General features: G+C 41.7%; 1 protein-coding gene across 3 annotated transcripts; it reads left to right on the top strand.

Annotated features, from left to right (window-relative positions):
• Positions 1-945: 945 nt before the first annotated feature.
• Positions 946-7861, top strand: LOC125515325 (cysteine-rich receptor-like protein kinase 10). Of its 3 annotated transcripts, none has more exons than XM_048680780.1 (7): positions 946-1933; positions 2024-2128; positions 5127-5287; positions 5663-5873; positions 6025-6256; positions 6969-7016; positions 7383-7605. In XM_048680780.1, the coding sequence occupies exons 1-7, from the start codon at positions 1090-1092 to the stop codon at positions 7465-7467; spliced, it is 1686 nt and encodes a 561-aa protein (XP_048536737.1). In that variant the 5' UTR covers positions 946-1089; the 3' UTR covers positions 7468-7605. The 3 variants fall into 3 exon arrangements, with proteins under 3 accessions (XP_048536737.1, XP_048536736.1, XP_048536734.1); XM_048680777.1 differs by having other exon boundaries at positions 951-1933; positions 6969-7122; positions 7383-7859; XM_048680779.1 differs by lacking the exon at positions 5127-5287 and having other exon boundaries at positions 948-1933; positions 5718-5873; positions 6969-7122; positions 7383-7861.
• The last annotated feature ends 9533 nt before the right edge of the window (positions 7862-17394 follow it).

Genomic DNA, 17394 nt, shown 5'->3' with positions numbered 1-17394 from the left:
ACTGTAGTGACTGAGAGGTGATTGGCAAATAAAAATATTGACCTAATGATAATTAAAAAAGCAAAAGATTATAAAACAGTTACTAAGGTATAATATTTTAACAATAAAAGGTTGTAAGAAAAAGTCATGTTAAGTATACAATAAGATATTTTTATTTGTGCCAAAGAAATATAAGTCAATAGAAAACAACAAATGCACTACGAAAAAATATAATTAATGTGCAAGATAGAATGTTTTGGCAACTTTAGATAATATATACTGATAAATCTACATATCGAGCAGCACAAACAATTAGATTAAGATGGGCAAAGAGATAAAATTTAAGCAAGTTGTGTATAGATTCTTTCTAAAGTCAAATTTGTAAAGTTTAAGCAAGTTTATAGATAAAATTATCAACATTAATAATACAAAATAAATAAGTAAAATATGTGTCTAATTATATTTATTTGGTCTTATACATTTGTATATTTGTCTCTATACACCTAGTAAAAATTTAGAAAGCATAAGTTCTAGAAAAATACATACACAACATATTTGGAATGAAAGGAGCAATAAGTAAAAGAAGTCAGATAATTTATTAAGCTTATGTTTATAATACCATGTATAATTGGTCAATATCGACGACTGGATCCCTTGGAAGAATAATTATAAAATGTCGATGTCGACGCTATCTATTCATTCGTGGAACATTGACTTCAAGAATTGTATACAGTCCACATCCAATCCAGAATGTAGTATGCATATCCATGTCAGAAGTCAGAACTAGAGGTTGGTTCTTCGATAAGAACAGAACGTCAGAGTCACAAAACTTCTGCTCTGGTGCCTGGAATACTCGCGGCAATTTCCTAAGTGCCCAGTGTCCACCCTTAAACTGATGACAAGCTATGGAAAACAAGCCAAGTACATCCCATCAAGCCTAATTTTCTAGTATTAGTTGGTCACGGTATTGGTTGGAAGACCCGTTGTTTTGATTGGTCACGGTGTGATGTTCGCAAGCTCCCGCCTCCAGTCAAAGGCTCCAAGCTGGAGTAGCTAATTAACCAATCGAACGCTCGAACGTACGTACCTCACCAGCAACCAGTCACCACCATGCCCACGTACCTCCTCCTCCTCTTCTTCCTCGCTTTGTGGTTGTGGCCACCGGCGGCGAGCGTTGCCGCCGCCTCCGCCACGGTGAGCCCGCTGCAGACACTCCCCGACGAGGCCGCCGACACGTTCACGGCAAACAGCAGCTACGGGTCCAACCTTGGAGCTCTCGGAGCGACCCTCGCCGCGGGCGCCCGCGCGTCGGGCTTCGCAAAGGGCAGCTACGGCGAGGCGCCTGACAAGGTGTACGGCTTCGTGCTCTGCCGGGGTGACTACACCGGCGCCAACTGCGCCGACGGCCTCAGAGCCGCCTTCCAGGGCGTGCCCGAGCGCGTCTTCTTCCGGAAGGCCGCCGTCGTCTACTACGACCAGTACATGCTCCGGTTCACCGACGACGAGCGGTCCTTCTCCAACATCAGCAACGAGCCGGAATGGTCGGCGAACAATATGAACTCCGTCAGGGGCTCCGAGGCAGCGGAGCGGTTGATGGGGAAGGTAGTGAAGCTGATGAACACCATGGCCGACCTTGCCACCTCCGGCAGCCCCAGGCTGACTAACCGGTCCCGGTACGCGACCGGCGAGGACGGGTTCGGTGAGCAGGGCGTGAGCACCGTGTACGGCCTGGTGCAGTGCAGGCCGGACCTCACCGGGCCACAGTGCAGGAGCTGCCTTGATGGCATTATCAAGCAGTTGCCGACGCTGTTTATGAGCAATAATATGAGCAACCAAGAGGCCTCCTTAAGCCGCGTCGGGGGCAGGATTTTGGGGGTTCGGTGTAATCTGCGATATGAGAAGGACTTATTCTTCGAGGAGACAAGTGACACTATCAAGATCGACATGCCTAAAAGTAAGCACTGCTTTGCTGTTTATACATTTCCTATGACACAATAGTGGTACTTAAAATTTAAAGTGATTTGCCGTATTTTGTATATCCAAGATGGGAAGAGCGCGGTGTTTATGATTGTCATAGTTGGAGTTCCTCTCCTAGTTTTGCTCATCCTCGGCTTACTGCTAAGGCCATACATCGTGAAGAAAGTCAGAGGTAAGAGTTTTGGCCAAGTCATCATCATTAGCATGGTGCTCCTTATAATAATTGCGAGGGCATCATCCCTAGTGTATTGGAAGTTGTTAGGTATTTATTTTTATCTCATGTAGACATATTTTGTACTCCTCTTTACCCTTTTCGTTTCATAATTCATGGCATTTACATACTGTATATATTATGCAGTATAAACCCCGAATGGGAAATCAAAATGGCTATTTTTTAATTAATAAAGAAATCCTAACTCGTGGTATTTAGAGATTGAAACATTTCTAAAGGTGCATCTTTGACTTTATTCTACATATAAATATTTAATTATGTTTCCAAGAAATAACAAAATAATAATTGTGAAAGATTTATTTATTCAGTCAAGTCTTGCGCTGTGAGGACAGCAACCGAATTAACCCACAATCTATGTGCCCTCTAGAACACTTGTTGTATGCTATATCTACGTTCATTTATCATTTTGTGCTGACTATATAGAATTAGTCGGCTTTATTACTATATGACCTCCTCATAGAGTGCGGATTTTTGGAGGCCGAGCTCCAGTGAGGTTAGTATTTCAAAAGTATCAAAAAGCATATTTAAAAGTTTCAAAAACAGAAAAAAAACATGGAAACATATATGTATTCCGTAAGAACATGTTAAATTTCATCGAAAAAATGTTGTGATTTGTAGGCTGTACAAAAAAAATCCTGGCCCAATAACAAAAATAAAAGGCCTGTTAAAAGATGTGTATTTGTCTTTTTTCTGTACGTCACATGGAAAAATACTAGTGGTTGGGGCGCCACCCGGTGGTGCCGCTTGAGAGGAAGTTGTGCTCATGTTTTCATTTAAAAAAATACATGTAGTCCTCACCTTCATCTAGAAAAATATTTTTTTAAAATCATCACCTCCATCTAGAAAAAGAAGTAAAAAAATCACCAACGCAGCCTACCAGCGAGCGCTACTTTGCGTAGCCCTCCATTTAAAAAACTATGTGAGGTCCTCACCTCCATCTAAAAAGGGAAAAAAAATCCTCACCTCCATCTAAAAAAATATCTCAAAAGCTTTTTCACCGCGGCCAACCAGCTTGCACCACGTGGCATAGCTGGTTTGCTGCCCTTCATGCGTAACTTAATTTGTTTGATAATGCTATGGAATTTAGCACATACGTAGTATACATGTGCACGTGTGTTCACAAATAAATCTGGAATTTTTCGCGCTCTGAAAAATAAAATTTGAAAACGAGCTCACTGGAGCTTGGCGTTCGTTGGCATTTTCCACTCGTATTGTTATTGGTCCATGCTTGAACATATAACTGAATCCATCTTTTATAAATAAAAAATAAATGACCAGCATGCCTCATGCTTTTGGTTCCAGTAATCCACTCTCATTTATGTACTCCATTGATACTCATGTTGGTGCGTAATCATTCTCAGCCATTTTCTTTTTGTATTGCTCTTGTGGAATTCTGTACGCTGATAGTACGAAGTGTCTACATATATAGCAGATTGTAAGAGGAGATTTTCCCATTGACTAGGTTTTCGTTGGGTTCCACTCACATATCTATCTGTCGTTTTAGATTAGCATTGGAGTATGTGATGAGAACCAACATGTTCAAAACAGGTGTAAAATGTACTTGTAGTTTATAGTTCGCCTAATTATTAACATGTGCACCTAATTTTTCTGTGTGAGATTTGTGTGAGTGCAAGTATGATGATCCATCGGCTATGGCTTTTTTTTTGAAATACGAAAATGTACGTGCTATGATCTTATTAGGTATAGTTATGGAGATCTACAGATGTGATCTGCTTAGGTATCGCTATATACATATACATATATGCATACATACAACAAAAATTGGTATAAGAAAACTGAGATCTGAGTCATAAAATCACAAAATTTACTTTTACTAGCAAGATGCCCGTGCATTGCACGGAACATCAAGATGCATTTTTTTTTATAAAACACCTGTTGTGATTGACCCATGCGGGAGTAATTTCATGTGTAAAAACTAATATATCTCGAGAAAGAGGAGAGATAAGGTGAGGAGTGGGGCGTGGTGGTGATTGGTGGTTGGACTGAGCGGAGGCATGGGGATGGACGACGCCGGTAGCAGCCACCATGCCAGATTGTTCCAGAGGCTTCTTTTTTTAATTGCTCAACAATGAGGTTATGGGAGATAAGGATGAACGAGGAAAGGCCTTATCTGCAAATGTGGTGAGAGATGCGGGTATCTTTTTACAAAATTGCCATAATTTGCTTTCTATCCGTCGGATATAGATCAGACGGTCTATATTGCAAGATGGCAAGCACACCTATCACCAACTCGGTTTTTTATAAGAGTAGAGATATGTATATTATCTACTATATTTTTACATTCATAATTTTATGTCATATAAAATATATATTTCGACTGACATACATTTTCTTACTTTCTCGTTTCACTTCTGGCGTAGGACAAAATTTATGGGATGTAAAAGTATAGTGTAGTGATGTAATAAGAGAGGGGTAAAGAATAATTATTCCTTATCCAGGGTGCCGAATAGCATGACCCAGAGTGCTGTAATATGGTGTAGAACTAGCTATTTTGCTTCTTTGTGAGAATTTCATGCACATTCATGTATTTTCTTTTGTATTGTTCTTTGAGTATATTAGTCCATCTTAAATGCAATATTCTTAGAGAGGTGTTTATAAAAATAAACCAACTTTTTCTTAAGCACCAATGCTTTCTTTCAATAACAAGGTTCCTAGTTAAGCGTCTGCACTTTACAAATATGAACCAATGCTGGAGCCAAAAAGTTTATTTTCTAAGAAACCCTCCAAATACCATGTCACATAATAATAATAATAATAATAATAATAATAATAATAATAATAATAATAATAATAATAATGATGATGATGATGATGATGATGATGATGATGATGATGTTACTTCATGTGCACATATCGAATTGTTCATCAGTTTTATTTCCACATGAATATGATATTTACCTACCTATTCCTTGTGCAGAATCGTTATTGCAGAGGGAATTAGTCACCCTGAAAAAGGAAATTGTAAATGAAAGCGACTCAAGGTTTTCGTTGTTCAGATTTTCGAAAATAAGAAGTGCTACTAATAACTTCTCGGATAAAAATAAACTTGGAGAAGGTGGATTTGGCATTGTTTACAAGGTATTCGCATTCATAAATATTAGACTTACCAAGACAAAATAACACTTTTTTTCTTCTGTAACACAATATTTCAATATTTTTATTTTTTAAAAAAAATCATCAAATCAAACATACGCAAAATTCAAAATTCATATCGCGGCTTCTTTTACCTAAATTCAAGAAAACTTTGTTTTGTCCCAATGATGCATCAATCATATATATACATCGAAGATCATTATTTCTTACAAAATGCACCCAACATAGAATTGTGAACAAGCATATTAATTGTCATAATGCAGAATATTTGCATAAATAATACATAAGATGCTATATACTCAAGCTAGTATCATTTATCCATTTGCTCTGGCATATAAAAGTTCATGTACACTTCATCAGGGCCAGTTGTGTCACGATCAGGACATAGCAGTCAAACGGCTTTCTCCAAATTCAGTGCAGGGGTTCCGCGAGTTCATGAATGAAATCAAACTCATAGCCAGCCTACAACATAAGAATCTGGTCAGGCTTCTTGGATGCTGCATCAAAAGCAAAGAGAGGATACTTGTGTATGAATATATGCCAAACGGTAACTTGGAAGAGTTCATTTTTGGTACGTCTACTTTCCCGACAAAATGAAAAATACATTGCCCCCCCCCCCCCAAAGAAAATGAGAAAAGGCTGAAATAATTTCTATTTATTTAATGTAGTGAAAAAATAATTTTGTATCCTGATATTCACATTTGCATATTGGAATTAAATAGGGGTAGGAGCAAAGAAGAGTTGGCCTGTACGTCACGGCATAATTGAAGGGATAGTAGAAGGCCTTCTCTATCTGCATGACTATGCGCATGAATGCATAGTTCACAGAGACATGAAACCAAGCAACATCCTATTAGATCATGAAATGAACCCAAAAATATCTGACTTTGGGATTGCAAGGATATGCCTCTCCAGCGTGACAGAATCAAATACGACAACGGCTATGGGAACATTGTAAGGTTTTGATTTTACAAGCTTCACATTTGAGACCGGAATTATATTCAGTTTGCTACAAAATCTTATTGAAATGATGGATATATTTCAGTGTTTTTTCTTGAAGTGCCATGCGAATCGAGACTAAGTTGAGTTCCATGATTCATCATTGCCCATATTTCAAATATTAGATTTCATTTCGACAGGCTTACCAACAACTATTCTATTAGTATGGACTTTATGTGACATAAAATCGGTGTATTAGATTCATATTGCAAAATGTGTTTTTTTGCAACACAAAAGTTACAAATTATAGCATAATTATTGGTCAAAAGTTTGTCCTAACTAGACCTATGTGTGTGTGCAATACATGCATGTATAATATCATGGTGTAGAGGTCATGGGGCGGAAATTTAGTAGTCTATATGCAGTCAAAATGTATTGCACAAGCCAAGGGAGCTGTCTAATGCATGAATCTTCATACCTTATGACCTATATCAATGTTGACTTGAACAAGTCATTCTCATACTTAAGTCAATTAAGTGCACAACTTCTCATCTCCACGATCTTCCTTGCAGATCTGCGATAGCAATAGTACTAGGTTTATTGTATAAAAAATTCAATCAACATTGAAAATGATTTGAGCAAATGAGTGTTTGTCACCTGTCATTTTCCCTTGACTGTGATAATAATGTTTATAGTGAGCTTACTGCCATATATTGTTTCATTACAGTGGATACATCGCACCGGAGTACTACTCCCAGAATGTCTACTCAACAAGGTCAGACGTTTTCAGCTTCGGCATCCTAGTTCTCGAGATCATAAGTGGGAAGAGCGCCGTCGGTTCCTACCAATTATCCGGAAGATCATACGAGCTCAGGAAATATGTGAGTAAAATCAAATATGTCAAAATCGAAGAATTAGCACGTCGCTTTGCTTCAATATCCCTACTAAGCCAGCAATCATTATGTACTATTTCCTGCTTCAATCTCTATATATAAGTTCCTTGCAAGGCCGCGCAAGATAATCTCAGTAACTAGGTTCATCTCCTTGTTTCTCTTTTCAGAAAAATGATCGTTTACATACTTACTTTGACCGCAAGACATACTTTTTTTATAGCACAAACATAATCTGCTTTGGACAACAGGCATGGCAGCTGTGGAGAGAGCAGAGGTGCGACGAGCTGGTGGATGATTCGCTTGGCGAGGAGTACCCGGAGATGGACGTTATGAGGTGCATCCAGATCGCGCTTCTATGCGTCCAGGATAGCGCCGAGGACAGGCCTACCATGCGCGACGTGACGATGATGTTGAGCAACGGAAATAAGAGGCTGCTCCTACCTGTGCAGCCCGGTTCTTGCAGCGTACACATCGATGTCGGTACTGAAATAGAGTTGTGAGCCTGAACCAAACAAGGACTTGTTTGTGTGGACATTGGGGATGTTTGTAATCTGTTGTAGAAAAGCAATGTGAAGATGATACATAAACTGTTTTGATGATCCCATCAGTAGTACAAAGAAACTATTCCCGTTATTAGGGCATGTACAATGATTGATAAGATAGTCTTATCTTAAATCTTGCATTTAATTTAGAGATGACAAAAAGAAGTGTCTACAATAAGTCATCTCTTAATCTTATCTTCAATAACTAGCTATTCTTAAAAACGTGGTGAGACATATTGTGCTAAGAGATCATCTCTTGTCTTCTCTTAAATAAGAGAAGACAAGTCTTTTCTTATGAGTTATCTCTCCTCCACCTCATCATTTATCCTATGTGGCACTCCTAAGATAGTACCATTGTACATGCCCTTACTGACCGGCCAAAAGTGGCGATCTTTAGACCGGTCAGTCCGTCTATATTCCTTGTTGTCAAAAACTGGATCATAAACAAAAGGACATATTTTTAAATATATGGATACTTCTTTTATATTTTCCCTAACATTTTTATCCAGTTGCAAGACACTAAACTTTCCTTTTCCCTCGTTATTACACTTTTTGTAAAAATGGTGAAAATATATACATATTTGAGATTCTATATAAAAGAAGGAAAAAATGGTCACACAAAGTGACCCATGCAGACGGAGTTTTGCTAGTTGCAACACCTACGGACCAAATCCTAGGGAATTAAGCCTACAATGTTGAGGTGGCATATCTGATTGAAAATAGGGCAGAAGGGGGGGGGGGGGGGGGGGGGGGGGGGTCACAAAGTAAAACTATGTTCGGCCGGAGCTCTACAAAATCGCTACAAGGAAAAATAGGATGGTGCATCATGAATTGACAAATGATAACTGGATCACAGCAATCGCTAACCTTCGATCCCTGCAACAGCTAGGGGAATTTGTCACTCGGTATGGGTGGATCGGTCAAATAGCTCTGTTGCCAGATCAGCGACGACACAATCTCCTAGAACTTGACCACAAATGGAGCCTACTCTTCCACATCGGCCTATGTGGCACAGTTTGGCTCACACCCGTGATTTGACTCTTCAAAGGTCCGGTCTACCCATGCTGAGCCAAAATGCAAATTCTTCGCGTGGCTAGTCCCGCACGGTAGAATTATCACCGCGGATATGCTAGCTATTCGTGGCTGGCCACACGATCCAAGGTGTCAGCTATGTCTTTAGCAGTCGGAAATAGCGACCCACCTTTGCAAGGACTGTCCCTTCACAGTCGCTATTTGGAATCAGGTAATCACCTGGACCAACGAGGGTGTTGCAGTCTCAGTTTTCTTGCCCAAGCCAGTGTTGTTTCTGACTTGTGGGACAAGATGTTGGTAAATGAGCCATCCCATGTGTGGCGGCAATGGAGCGGAAGGATCATCTACACCCTTTGGGCTATCTGGAAAGAGAGAAACAGATGTGTTTTCATCGGTCAACGGATGACTCATCGCGAGGTTGTCTTACTGGCTTTTGAGGACATTAAGCAACGGGATATGGTTTTCGTTGGGGCCTTGCCATTTGTCGGTACTTTTTGGGTTTCTGCCACGTTCCTTAAAAACGTGTGCCCTGTAAATTGTGTTTCTGGTCTTCATCTATAAGAAAAGGCAGGGCTCCTGTCGGTTCCTCGAAAAAAAAGTAAAACTATGGGAGGTTAGTGAGGACAGGACACATCTGTAACCCGTGTCGGTAGGTTTAGGATTTTCGGGTTTTTTGGCAAGTTTATGATTTTCAATGCAAATGATTAGGCGATGTGGGCCTATTGCTCGAAGCAAGCTCTTTCACGGGTTGTAGGCTCACTAGTGTGCGGCCTGATGTCAACCTTTACACTTCACATGTAAGCAAATAATTTTGCTCCGTTTCTCGGCAAGCCGATTTCCCACTAGAGACCTCCACCTCAGAGTCCGGCGCACCACGTAGCGAGGTAGCGCTCGCTGCCACCTCATGTTGGCCGACCCAACAACCACCTACTTGTTTGTTTGCTCGGTTCACGAGGTAGCGAGGCAGTGCTCGTTCGATTGGTTCACCGTTCAGAGTTCACCGGTCAACAATTCACCGGAAATCCTTCACTTTTTCAAAAAACTCTTAGCTCAGGTTAGCGGATTTTGAAAAAAATCATGGATTCAAGACATATTCATGGATTTGAAAAGGTTCATGAATTCAAAAAACATAAATTCCAAAAAAGGTTCATAATTTTGATAAATTTTCATGAATTTGAGTATTTTCATAAAATTTTAAAAAATACCGAGTTTGGAAAATTTTCATACAATTAATACAGTTAGCGAATTATTAAAAATTTCTTAAAGTTGAAAAAAAAATCATGACTTTCGGAATATCAAAATTAAAAATGAGAATTTAAAAAAAATCAAAATATAAAACCAAAAAAATAGAAAATGACAAAACACAAGAACAAGAGAATATAAGCCCAGTTCCTCACGTATCGGAAATAATTTCGGCATTGGGCACAATATCAAAGATCTTTTAGAAGCATTTATGGGATGTGAATTGAGTACAGGTATGCCTATAACGGGCGCTTAAGGCGCTGAATAGGAATTGGATTCCCCTGTGGACCCAAAGCGCACCAATTTCTGCCCATGGAGAAATAGGTATTTCTGGCTTATTTATTCTTGTCCTTGTTATTGTTTTTTTAGATCTTTTCTCTATTTCTTGTTTCTTGTTTTTGTACCTTCTCCTTTTTATTTTTCAAAATATGTTTCCCCGCCTTTTGTTTTTATCTACTTATTCATTATTAATATTAGTTTTTTGAGTTTTTGGTAAATACGAAAAGATTTTCCAAAAATACATGATTGTTTCCAAAATATGTGGACATTTTTTAGCAAATATGGACATTTTTCTTGAAGTACAAGAAAATTTGGCACAAAATATTTCATGATTTTATTGGAACATTTTCAAATATAACATGAATATTTTATTCAATATAGGTACAAATTTGCAAATTATATGCACAAATTGGAAATGAGCTATTTTTCTATACAAGTGCAATTTAATGTACTTTTTGAGAAACAACTGTAACTTTATTCATACTCATAACAATTACAGGTACATTGATTTGGACATAAGATCCAGGAAAATACAAAGTAACTCCTATGACTAAGAATTACAATGAAATCTCTTGAAAACACCTTCTTCGCGGTATCAATATCTGCTCGAAAAATACTCCAAAGACATTGGTAAAGAGGCTGTAATTGGACTGAAGCAACGATGTTGTCGCTCTTTCACCCGCACGAACATTACCAATAATGGTTTTTGAAAGCGCCTTAAGTCGCCCATCCAAAAAGATGGGAAGCCTTGATCGATGAACGTACTTGGGCCGGGATGATCCCCTATGCAAGCCGTCGAATGACTATACCTTCACCATGGTGTCGATGCAAAATTTTTCCTCCACAAAGAATCAGACCAACAAAAAAAAGCTTGACACAACAACACAAACTCATCCGATCCAAATAACCAAACCCGCGAGGACAGAAAACTCTCTAACCTCATGGCACCATCAAAAGGACGAGAGGAAATTTATTCTCACAAAACAATAATGATCACTAGACGTTGGCGAAGAACATATAGATCTTAAAGATTCGAGGTCCCCCACCTCTCAGCGCCAAGATGGCAACGGGAGGCGAGGGGACCTAAATTTCTCATATGACGGCGGCACCAGAAAACCCTAGCAGTTGAGCAAAGGCTTTAATGTATTTTATTGCTTTATTTTATTTACAATAATTTTTGAAAAAATGAACATAATATTTAGTCGGTCGGCCCACCCTTCGCATTTAGATCACTAAAATAGTGATCTAAACTCTCTTATATTTTTCTTTATAGCGAGAGTAATGTTTTTTTTTGCATTAGAGTAATGTTTTCTTGAGGCGGTGAAAGCCCCCTGTTCCTCGTGTTCCGTTTCGTCATGGCCTCTGTGTTACTCCATCCCATCCTAGTGGAACCCGAAAGGCGTACAGATGATTGGCCTTCAGAACAAGCGCGCGACCAAGCGGTTCAGGCCCGAGGAGCCGGCGGGGGCTCTTCCGGCACACCGGACCAGGAGGCGCGCCGAGAGGCCCCGCTTCCTCCAACCCTAGCAAATTTACAAACAAAAGAGACCACTCCAGATTAATAAGTAAAGTTAGAAACTAGGTAATGCATTATGAATTTACAAACAAAGAAACTATATGACGCTGATCTTACCATGAAACTATATGACACACAGGTGCCCGCTCCTTTTCCCTTAGCAAGCAAAATTTGCATGGAACCATCAAAGTTTTAAATAGCCGGCTCCATTAGGTTATATATACCCTTAACGCAATCCTCTTTGTTATTAGTCAGGTGACTCGGCGTTCCTTGGATCAACTAATACTTCCTTCATTTCAAAATATAGTACGCCCATGTTTTCCGAGGTTTAACTTTGACCATAAATTTAACTAACGAGACCGACTGCGGCGGGAGAAAAAATTATTTAATTGAAAACTTCTTTTGAATACGAATTCACTGGTATAATTTTTGCTCCCTCCGCAGTCGGTTCTGTTGGTTGAATTTATGGTCAAAGTTGAAGCACGGGAATAGAGGAAGCACTATATTATGGAACAGAGGGAGTATATTCGAGTTTTTAAATCAAGCCACCTTCCCAATTTCAAGTACAGAAGAAAAATATAGCGCCTTATCTAATGTCACGGCTAGAGTTACATGGCTACATCTGTAACGCTCTCGATGCGGCTATATCTCTCACGTGTCGAAACACGACTTAGAGGCATAACCGCATTGAAAGCAATATCGCAAGTGAGGTAATCTTCACACAACCCATGTAATACATAAGGGAAAGAGATACATAGTTGGCTTACAATCGCCACTTCACACAATACATGAATAAAGCATTACATCATCCAGATACAATCAAGGTCCGACTACAGAATCAAAATAAAAGAATACTACCTCAAAAGCTACACAGATCCCCGATCGACCTCAACTGGGCTCCACTACTGATCAACTAGAACGAAACAACACAAAGGACAAGATCTTCATCGAGCTCCTCCTTGAGCTTGGTTGCGTCTCCTACTCGGTAACATCAGCACCTGCAAACTGGTTTGGGAAGTATCTGTGAGTCACGGGGACTCAGCAATCTCGCACCCTCGCGATCAAGACTATTTAAGCTTATAGGTAAGGCAAAGGCATGAGGTGGAGCTGCAGCAAGCGACTAGCATATATGGTGGCTAACATACGCAAATGAGAGCGAGAAAAGAAGGCAAAGAACGTTCGAGAAAGTATGATCAACAAGTGATCCTAAAACAACCTACGTCAAACATAACTCCAACACCGTGTTCACTTCCCGGACCCCGCCGAGAATAGACCATCACGGTAACACACGCAGTTGATGTGTTTTATTTAAGGTCAACTTCAGGTTTTCTACAACCGGACATTAACAAATTCCCATCTGCCCATAAGCGCGGGCACGACTTTCGAAAGTTCAAATCCCTGCAGGGGTGTCCCAACTTAGCCCATCACAAGCTCTCACGGTCAACGAAGGATATTCCTTCTCCCAAGACAATCCGATCAGGCTCGGCATCCAGATTACAAGACATCCTCGACAATGTTAAAACAAGTCCAGCAACACCGTCCGAATGTGCCGACAAATCCCGATAGGAGCTGCACATATCTCGTTCTCAGGGCACACTCGGATGAGACTAGCTACGAGTAAAACCAACCCTCGAGTTTCCCCGAGGTGGCCCCGCAGGCAGCTCGGTTCGGACCAACACTTAGAGAAGCACTGGCCCGGGGGGGTTAAAATAAAGATGACCCTTGAGTCTGCAGAACCCAAGGGAAGGTGGTAGGTTGTTAGTGCAAATGGTAAAACCAAGGTTGGGCATTGCTGGAGGCGTTTTGTTCAAATCAAACTGTCAAGGGGTTTCCATTATAACCCAACCGCATAAGGAACGCAAAATCCGGAAACATAACACCGATATGACGGAAACTAGGGCGGCAAGAGTGGAACAAAACACCAGGCATAAGGCCGAGCCTTCCACCCTTTACCAAGTATATAGTTGCATTAATTAGATAAGAGATATTGTGATATCTCAACAAGTAAACATGTTCCAACAAGGAACAACATCTCCATGTTCCAACCAGGAACAAACTTCAATCTTCACCTGCAAGTAACAACGCTATAAGAGGGGCTGAGCAAAGCGGTAACATAGCCAAACAATGGTTTGCTAGGACAAGGTGGGTTAGAGGCTTGGCTTAACAATATGGGAGGTATGATAAGCAAGTGGTAGGTATCGCAGCATAGGCATAGCAAAAGAGCGAGCAACTAGCAAGCAAAGATAGAAGTGATTTCGAGGGTATGGTCATCTTGCCTGAAATCCCGCACGGAGAAGAACGAGTCCATGAAGAAGACAAATGGACGTAGTCTAACGGGTCCTCACAAACACGACGTTACCGGAACCAACCCAAAGAAGCAACACCGGAAAGAAGCACACAACATAGTAAACAACCAACACACGAACATGGTATGATATGCGGTATGCGGTGCATATGCATGACTTGCAAAGGAATGATTGAACCTGGCCTCAACTTGGAAATCCAAGAGTGCCACTGGAAAGGTGAGGTTATTTCGGTTGAAATCGATATAAAGATCACCGGAATCGGATGCACGGTTTGGAAATGGCAAACAAAACAAATATGGCACCGGTCTGCGATAATCAGCAAGTGATCAACTAAATGCATCAAGATAAATATGCTACAACACTCAAACATGACAACAAAATACATGACAGGGATCCACTCATGATTCTTGACAAAAGATGAACACTGAGCTACGGCTAATTCACTCAATAACAGGTTCAAACAAGCATGGCAAAAGAGCAAATGATAACAGGTTTCAGACTTAGTGAAATTAACACAAGTCTGGAATTTATCATCAGGAAGCAATCTTTAGCGCATGAAAACTACATGCTACAGGAACTTAACATGGCAAAGCAAGGCATGTCATGAAGCTAATTAAAGCACTTAACAAAAGTCCCTTAGTGACCTTGAGCCAAAAGGGATCAGAAAATACAATTGCAAGCATGTGAACATGGCAAAAACATAAACAAATCCAGACTTAGTGAAAAACCGGAGCATGCAAATCAGTTAACGAGTAGGCATGTTTACGAGCTCGATGCGCTCACTACAAAGCATGGCATGACAAACTAAGCATACACCCATCAAGAATACATAGCATAGAAGCTAGACATGGCAAGAACAACAACATAGTATGCACGGATCAATAGCAACATCCTCGGCAAAATCGCTAAACATGTCAACAATCTGCCAGGATCAATTTATAGCAAAAGTAGAGCTCGATTGACTCAAGCAAGGGTGCTCCATAATTCCAAATAAAGACATGGATGGATAGAGCACCACAATATTAAAAAAACATCATTACTGATCATCCTCAAAAGAGGCACGGATCACTAGGAAACAACATGAACATATGGCATAAAGACAAAAACAGGACAAGGACTTAGTGAAATTCTAAGTCCCTGAAATCAGCATTACCGATTAGACTACTTTGCAAGCTTGTGCTAGTCACCACAAATATCACAAAAATACATGGCATACACCCCTGTAAAGATGGCATGGCATATAACAAAACACATGTAGAGCTCAAGGTCATAGCATGCACACATTAATCATGGCAAAAATGACAAAATGCCATTTGCTGAAACAGATCTGATAAATTCATCACATAGCCCTCTTCCAACAGCATTTCGGACATCAAGATGAGCTCAAATGAAAATGATGCAATGAGATGAAATGATGTACTCGTCGAGACAAACATTTTGATATGCTACACGCACAAATCGGATCTCCGATGAGAGAGTTATGACATGCCAAAGTTTGCAAAAAATATCTGGGAGAGGGAGAAGAAGTCAACCGGATCTAGGGTTTGCACGCGCCCCGAGGTCAGATCCGAGCTCGCCGGATCACTGTTCGCCGGAGAAGTGACCGGAGAGGAGGGAGACGTCGGCCGGAGGGTCGCCGGAGGTGGGCGCGCCGGCGAGGGTGGCACGGGGCCGGCGCGGGTCGGGGCGCGCAAGGCGGCACCGGCGATGGTGACCCGCGGCGGCGGGGGAACCCGGTGGCGAGGCAGGCGGGAACGCCGGCGAGCAGGCGGCGGCGGAGCTTCGTCGGCGGAGGCGGGCGGCGGGTGGTGGCGCGCTGAAGGCGGGCGGTGGCGCGCTAAAGGCGGGCGGCGGCGCGGGGCTCGGGCGCCCGCGGGTGGCGGTGGCGGCGCCCCGGGCCAGGAGGGCCCGATCCGGGCCCCGGCGGGCCGCGGCGGCGGGGGAGGCGCGGCTGACAGGTGGCGGGCGCCGGTTGGTCTGGAGCGGCGGCGGAGATGACGTGGCAACACCGGATTGGCCGGAGTGATGTGGCGGCAGGGTGGACATGTCCGGCCGGGGCGGGAGGAAGTGTCCGGCGGCACGGGGAGGAGTTTTTAGGGTTTCATCTACGCGAATTTCGGAGGGGATCACATATATATAGGTAGAGGGAGCTAGGAGAGTCCAAATGAGGTGCGGTTTGCGGCCACGTGATCGTGATCGAACGACCGAGATGATGGAGAGATCTTAGGTGGGTTTTGGGTCACTTCGGAAGGGTGTTGGGCTGCAACACTCATGAGGCCTTTTCGGTCCCTCGGTTAACCGTTGGAGTATCAAACGAAGTCCAAATGGCATGAAACTTGATAGGCGGTCTACCGGTAGTAAACCAAGGCCTCATGACAAATCTCGGTCCAATCCGAAAACATTTAACACCCGCACACGAAAAGGGGTAGAAAGGGACACCGGATGACATAAGAGCGCCGGATTGCAAAACAGACAACGGGGAAAATGCTCAGATGCATGAGACGAACATGTATGCAAATGAAATGCACATGATGACATGGTATGAGATGCATGACACGCAAGCAATGACAAGGCAACAACAGCGAATAACTGGAAGACACCTGGCACATCGGTCTCGGGGCGTTACAACATCTTTGCTCAAAGAGCTTGGCGTGCCATGGGACAAAATTCCTTCTCTTTGGTGTGATAATCCTGCGGCAACATACCTTTCAACCAACCATATGTTCCATGCAAGAAGTAAGCATATATATAGATTCATTTTCACTTCACAGAAAGGGTAGCTTGTAAATTACTGGATATTCAGCTTATTCCATCTCATGATCAGGTTGATGATGTGCTTACAAAACCACTCACTGTTGAGTTGCCGCATAAGGAAGTTGTGGTTGGGGCATGATATTATAATTATTACTCAGAGGACATGCCACATACAATGCAACCATAATGGTTTAAACCATGCCAGATAGTGTACAGCTCCTACCATGATGCTTTTAGATTGATTCGGTTTTGCTTTGCTTGATCCTCAATTATGTAAAAAAAACATTTATAATCTCGGCTTGGTTCCCCAATCAATATATACCATGCCGCCACCTGAGGGTGGAGATATGCTTCCCAAAATCATACATGCAATGTGGTGCGTACGGTAAATTGCTCCCATCATGGCGGCAGGAGCAATTGTCGTAGTGGAGACAACGATGCCTCTTATGTCATCATCTTTGGAGCAGTGCAAGTATTGTTGTCTCAACTTACTAGCCTAGACAATATAAGCTCCTTTTGTTTCCGCCTAATATATATACACTTGCCGATTGGCCTATGCCTATGTTTTGTGTAGTGTTCTATGCACAAC

Source organism: Triticum urartu, chromosome 6 (genome assembly GCF_003073215.2).
Source record: "Triticum urartu cultivar G1812 chromosome 6, Tu2.1, whole genome shotgun sequence".
Lineage (NCBI taxonomy): Eukaryota > Viridiplantae > Streptophyta > Magnoliopsida > Poales > Poaceae > Triticum > Triticum urartu.
The sequence above is the reverse complement of the archived record's forward strand: the minus strand, read 5'-3'. Positions and strand labels throughout refer to the sequence as shown.

What these genes read in the sequence shown, in the direction of transcription:
- LOC125515325 (XM_048680777.1), top strand. Translation starts at nt 1,090, where the DNA reads ATGCCCACGTACCTCCTCCTCCTCTTCTTCCTCGCTTTGTGGTTGTGG. An exon ending in CATCGTGAAGAAAGTCAGAG is followed by an intron (nt 2,129 to 5,126) that starts GTAAGAGTTTTG and finishes TTCCTTGTGCAG; the next exon opens with AATCGTTATTGCAGAGGGAA. An exon ending in CTTGGAAGAGTTCATTTTTG is followed by an intron (nt 5,874 to 6,024) that starts GTACGTCTACTT and finishes GGAATTAAATAG; the next exon opens with GGGTAGGAGCAAAGAAGAGT.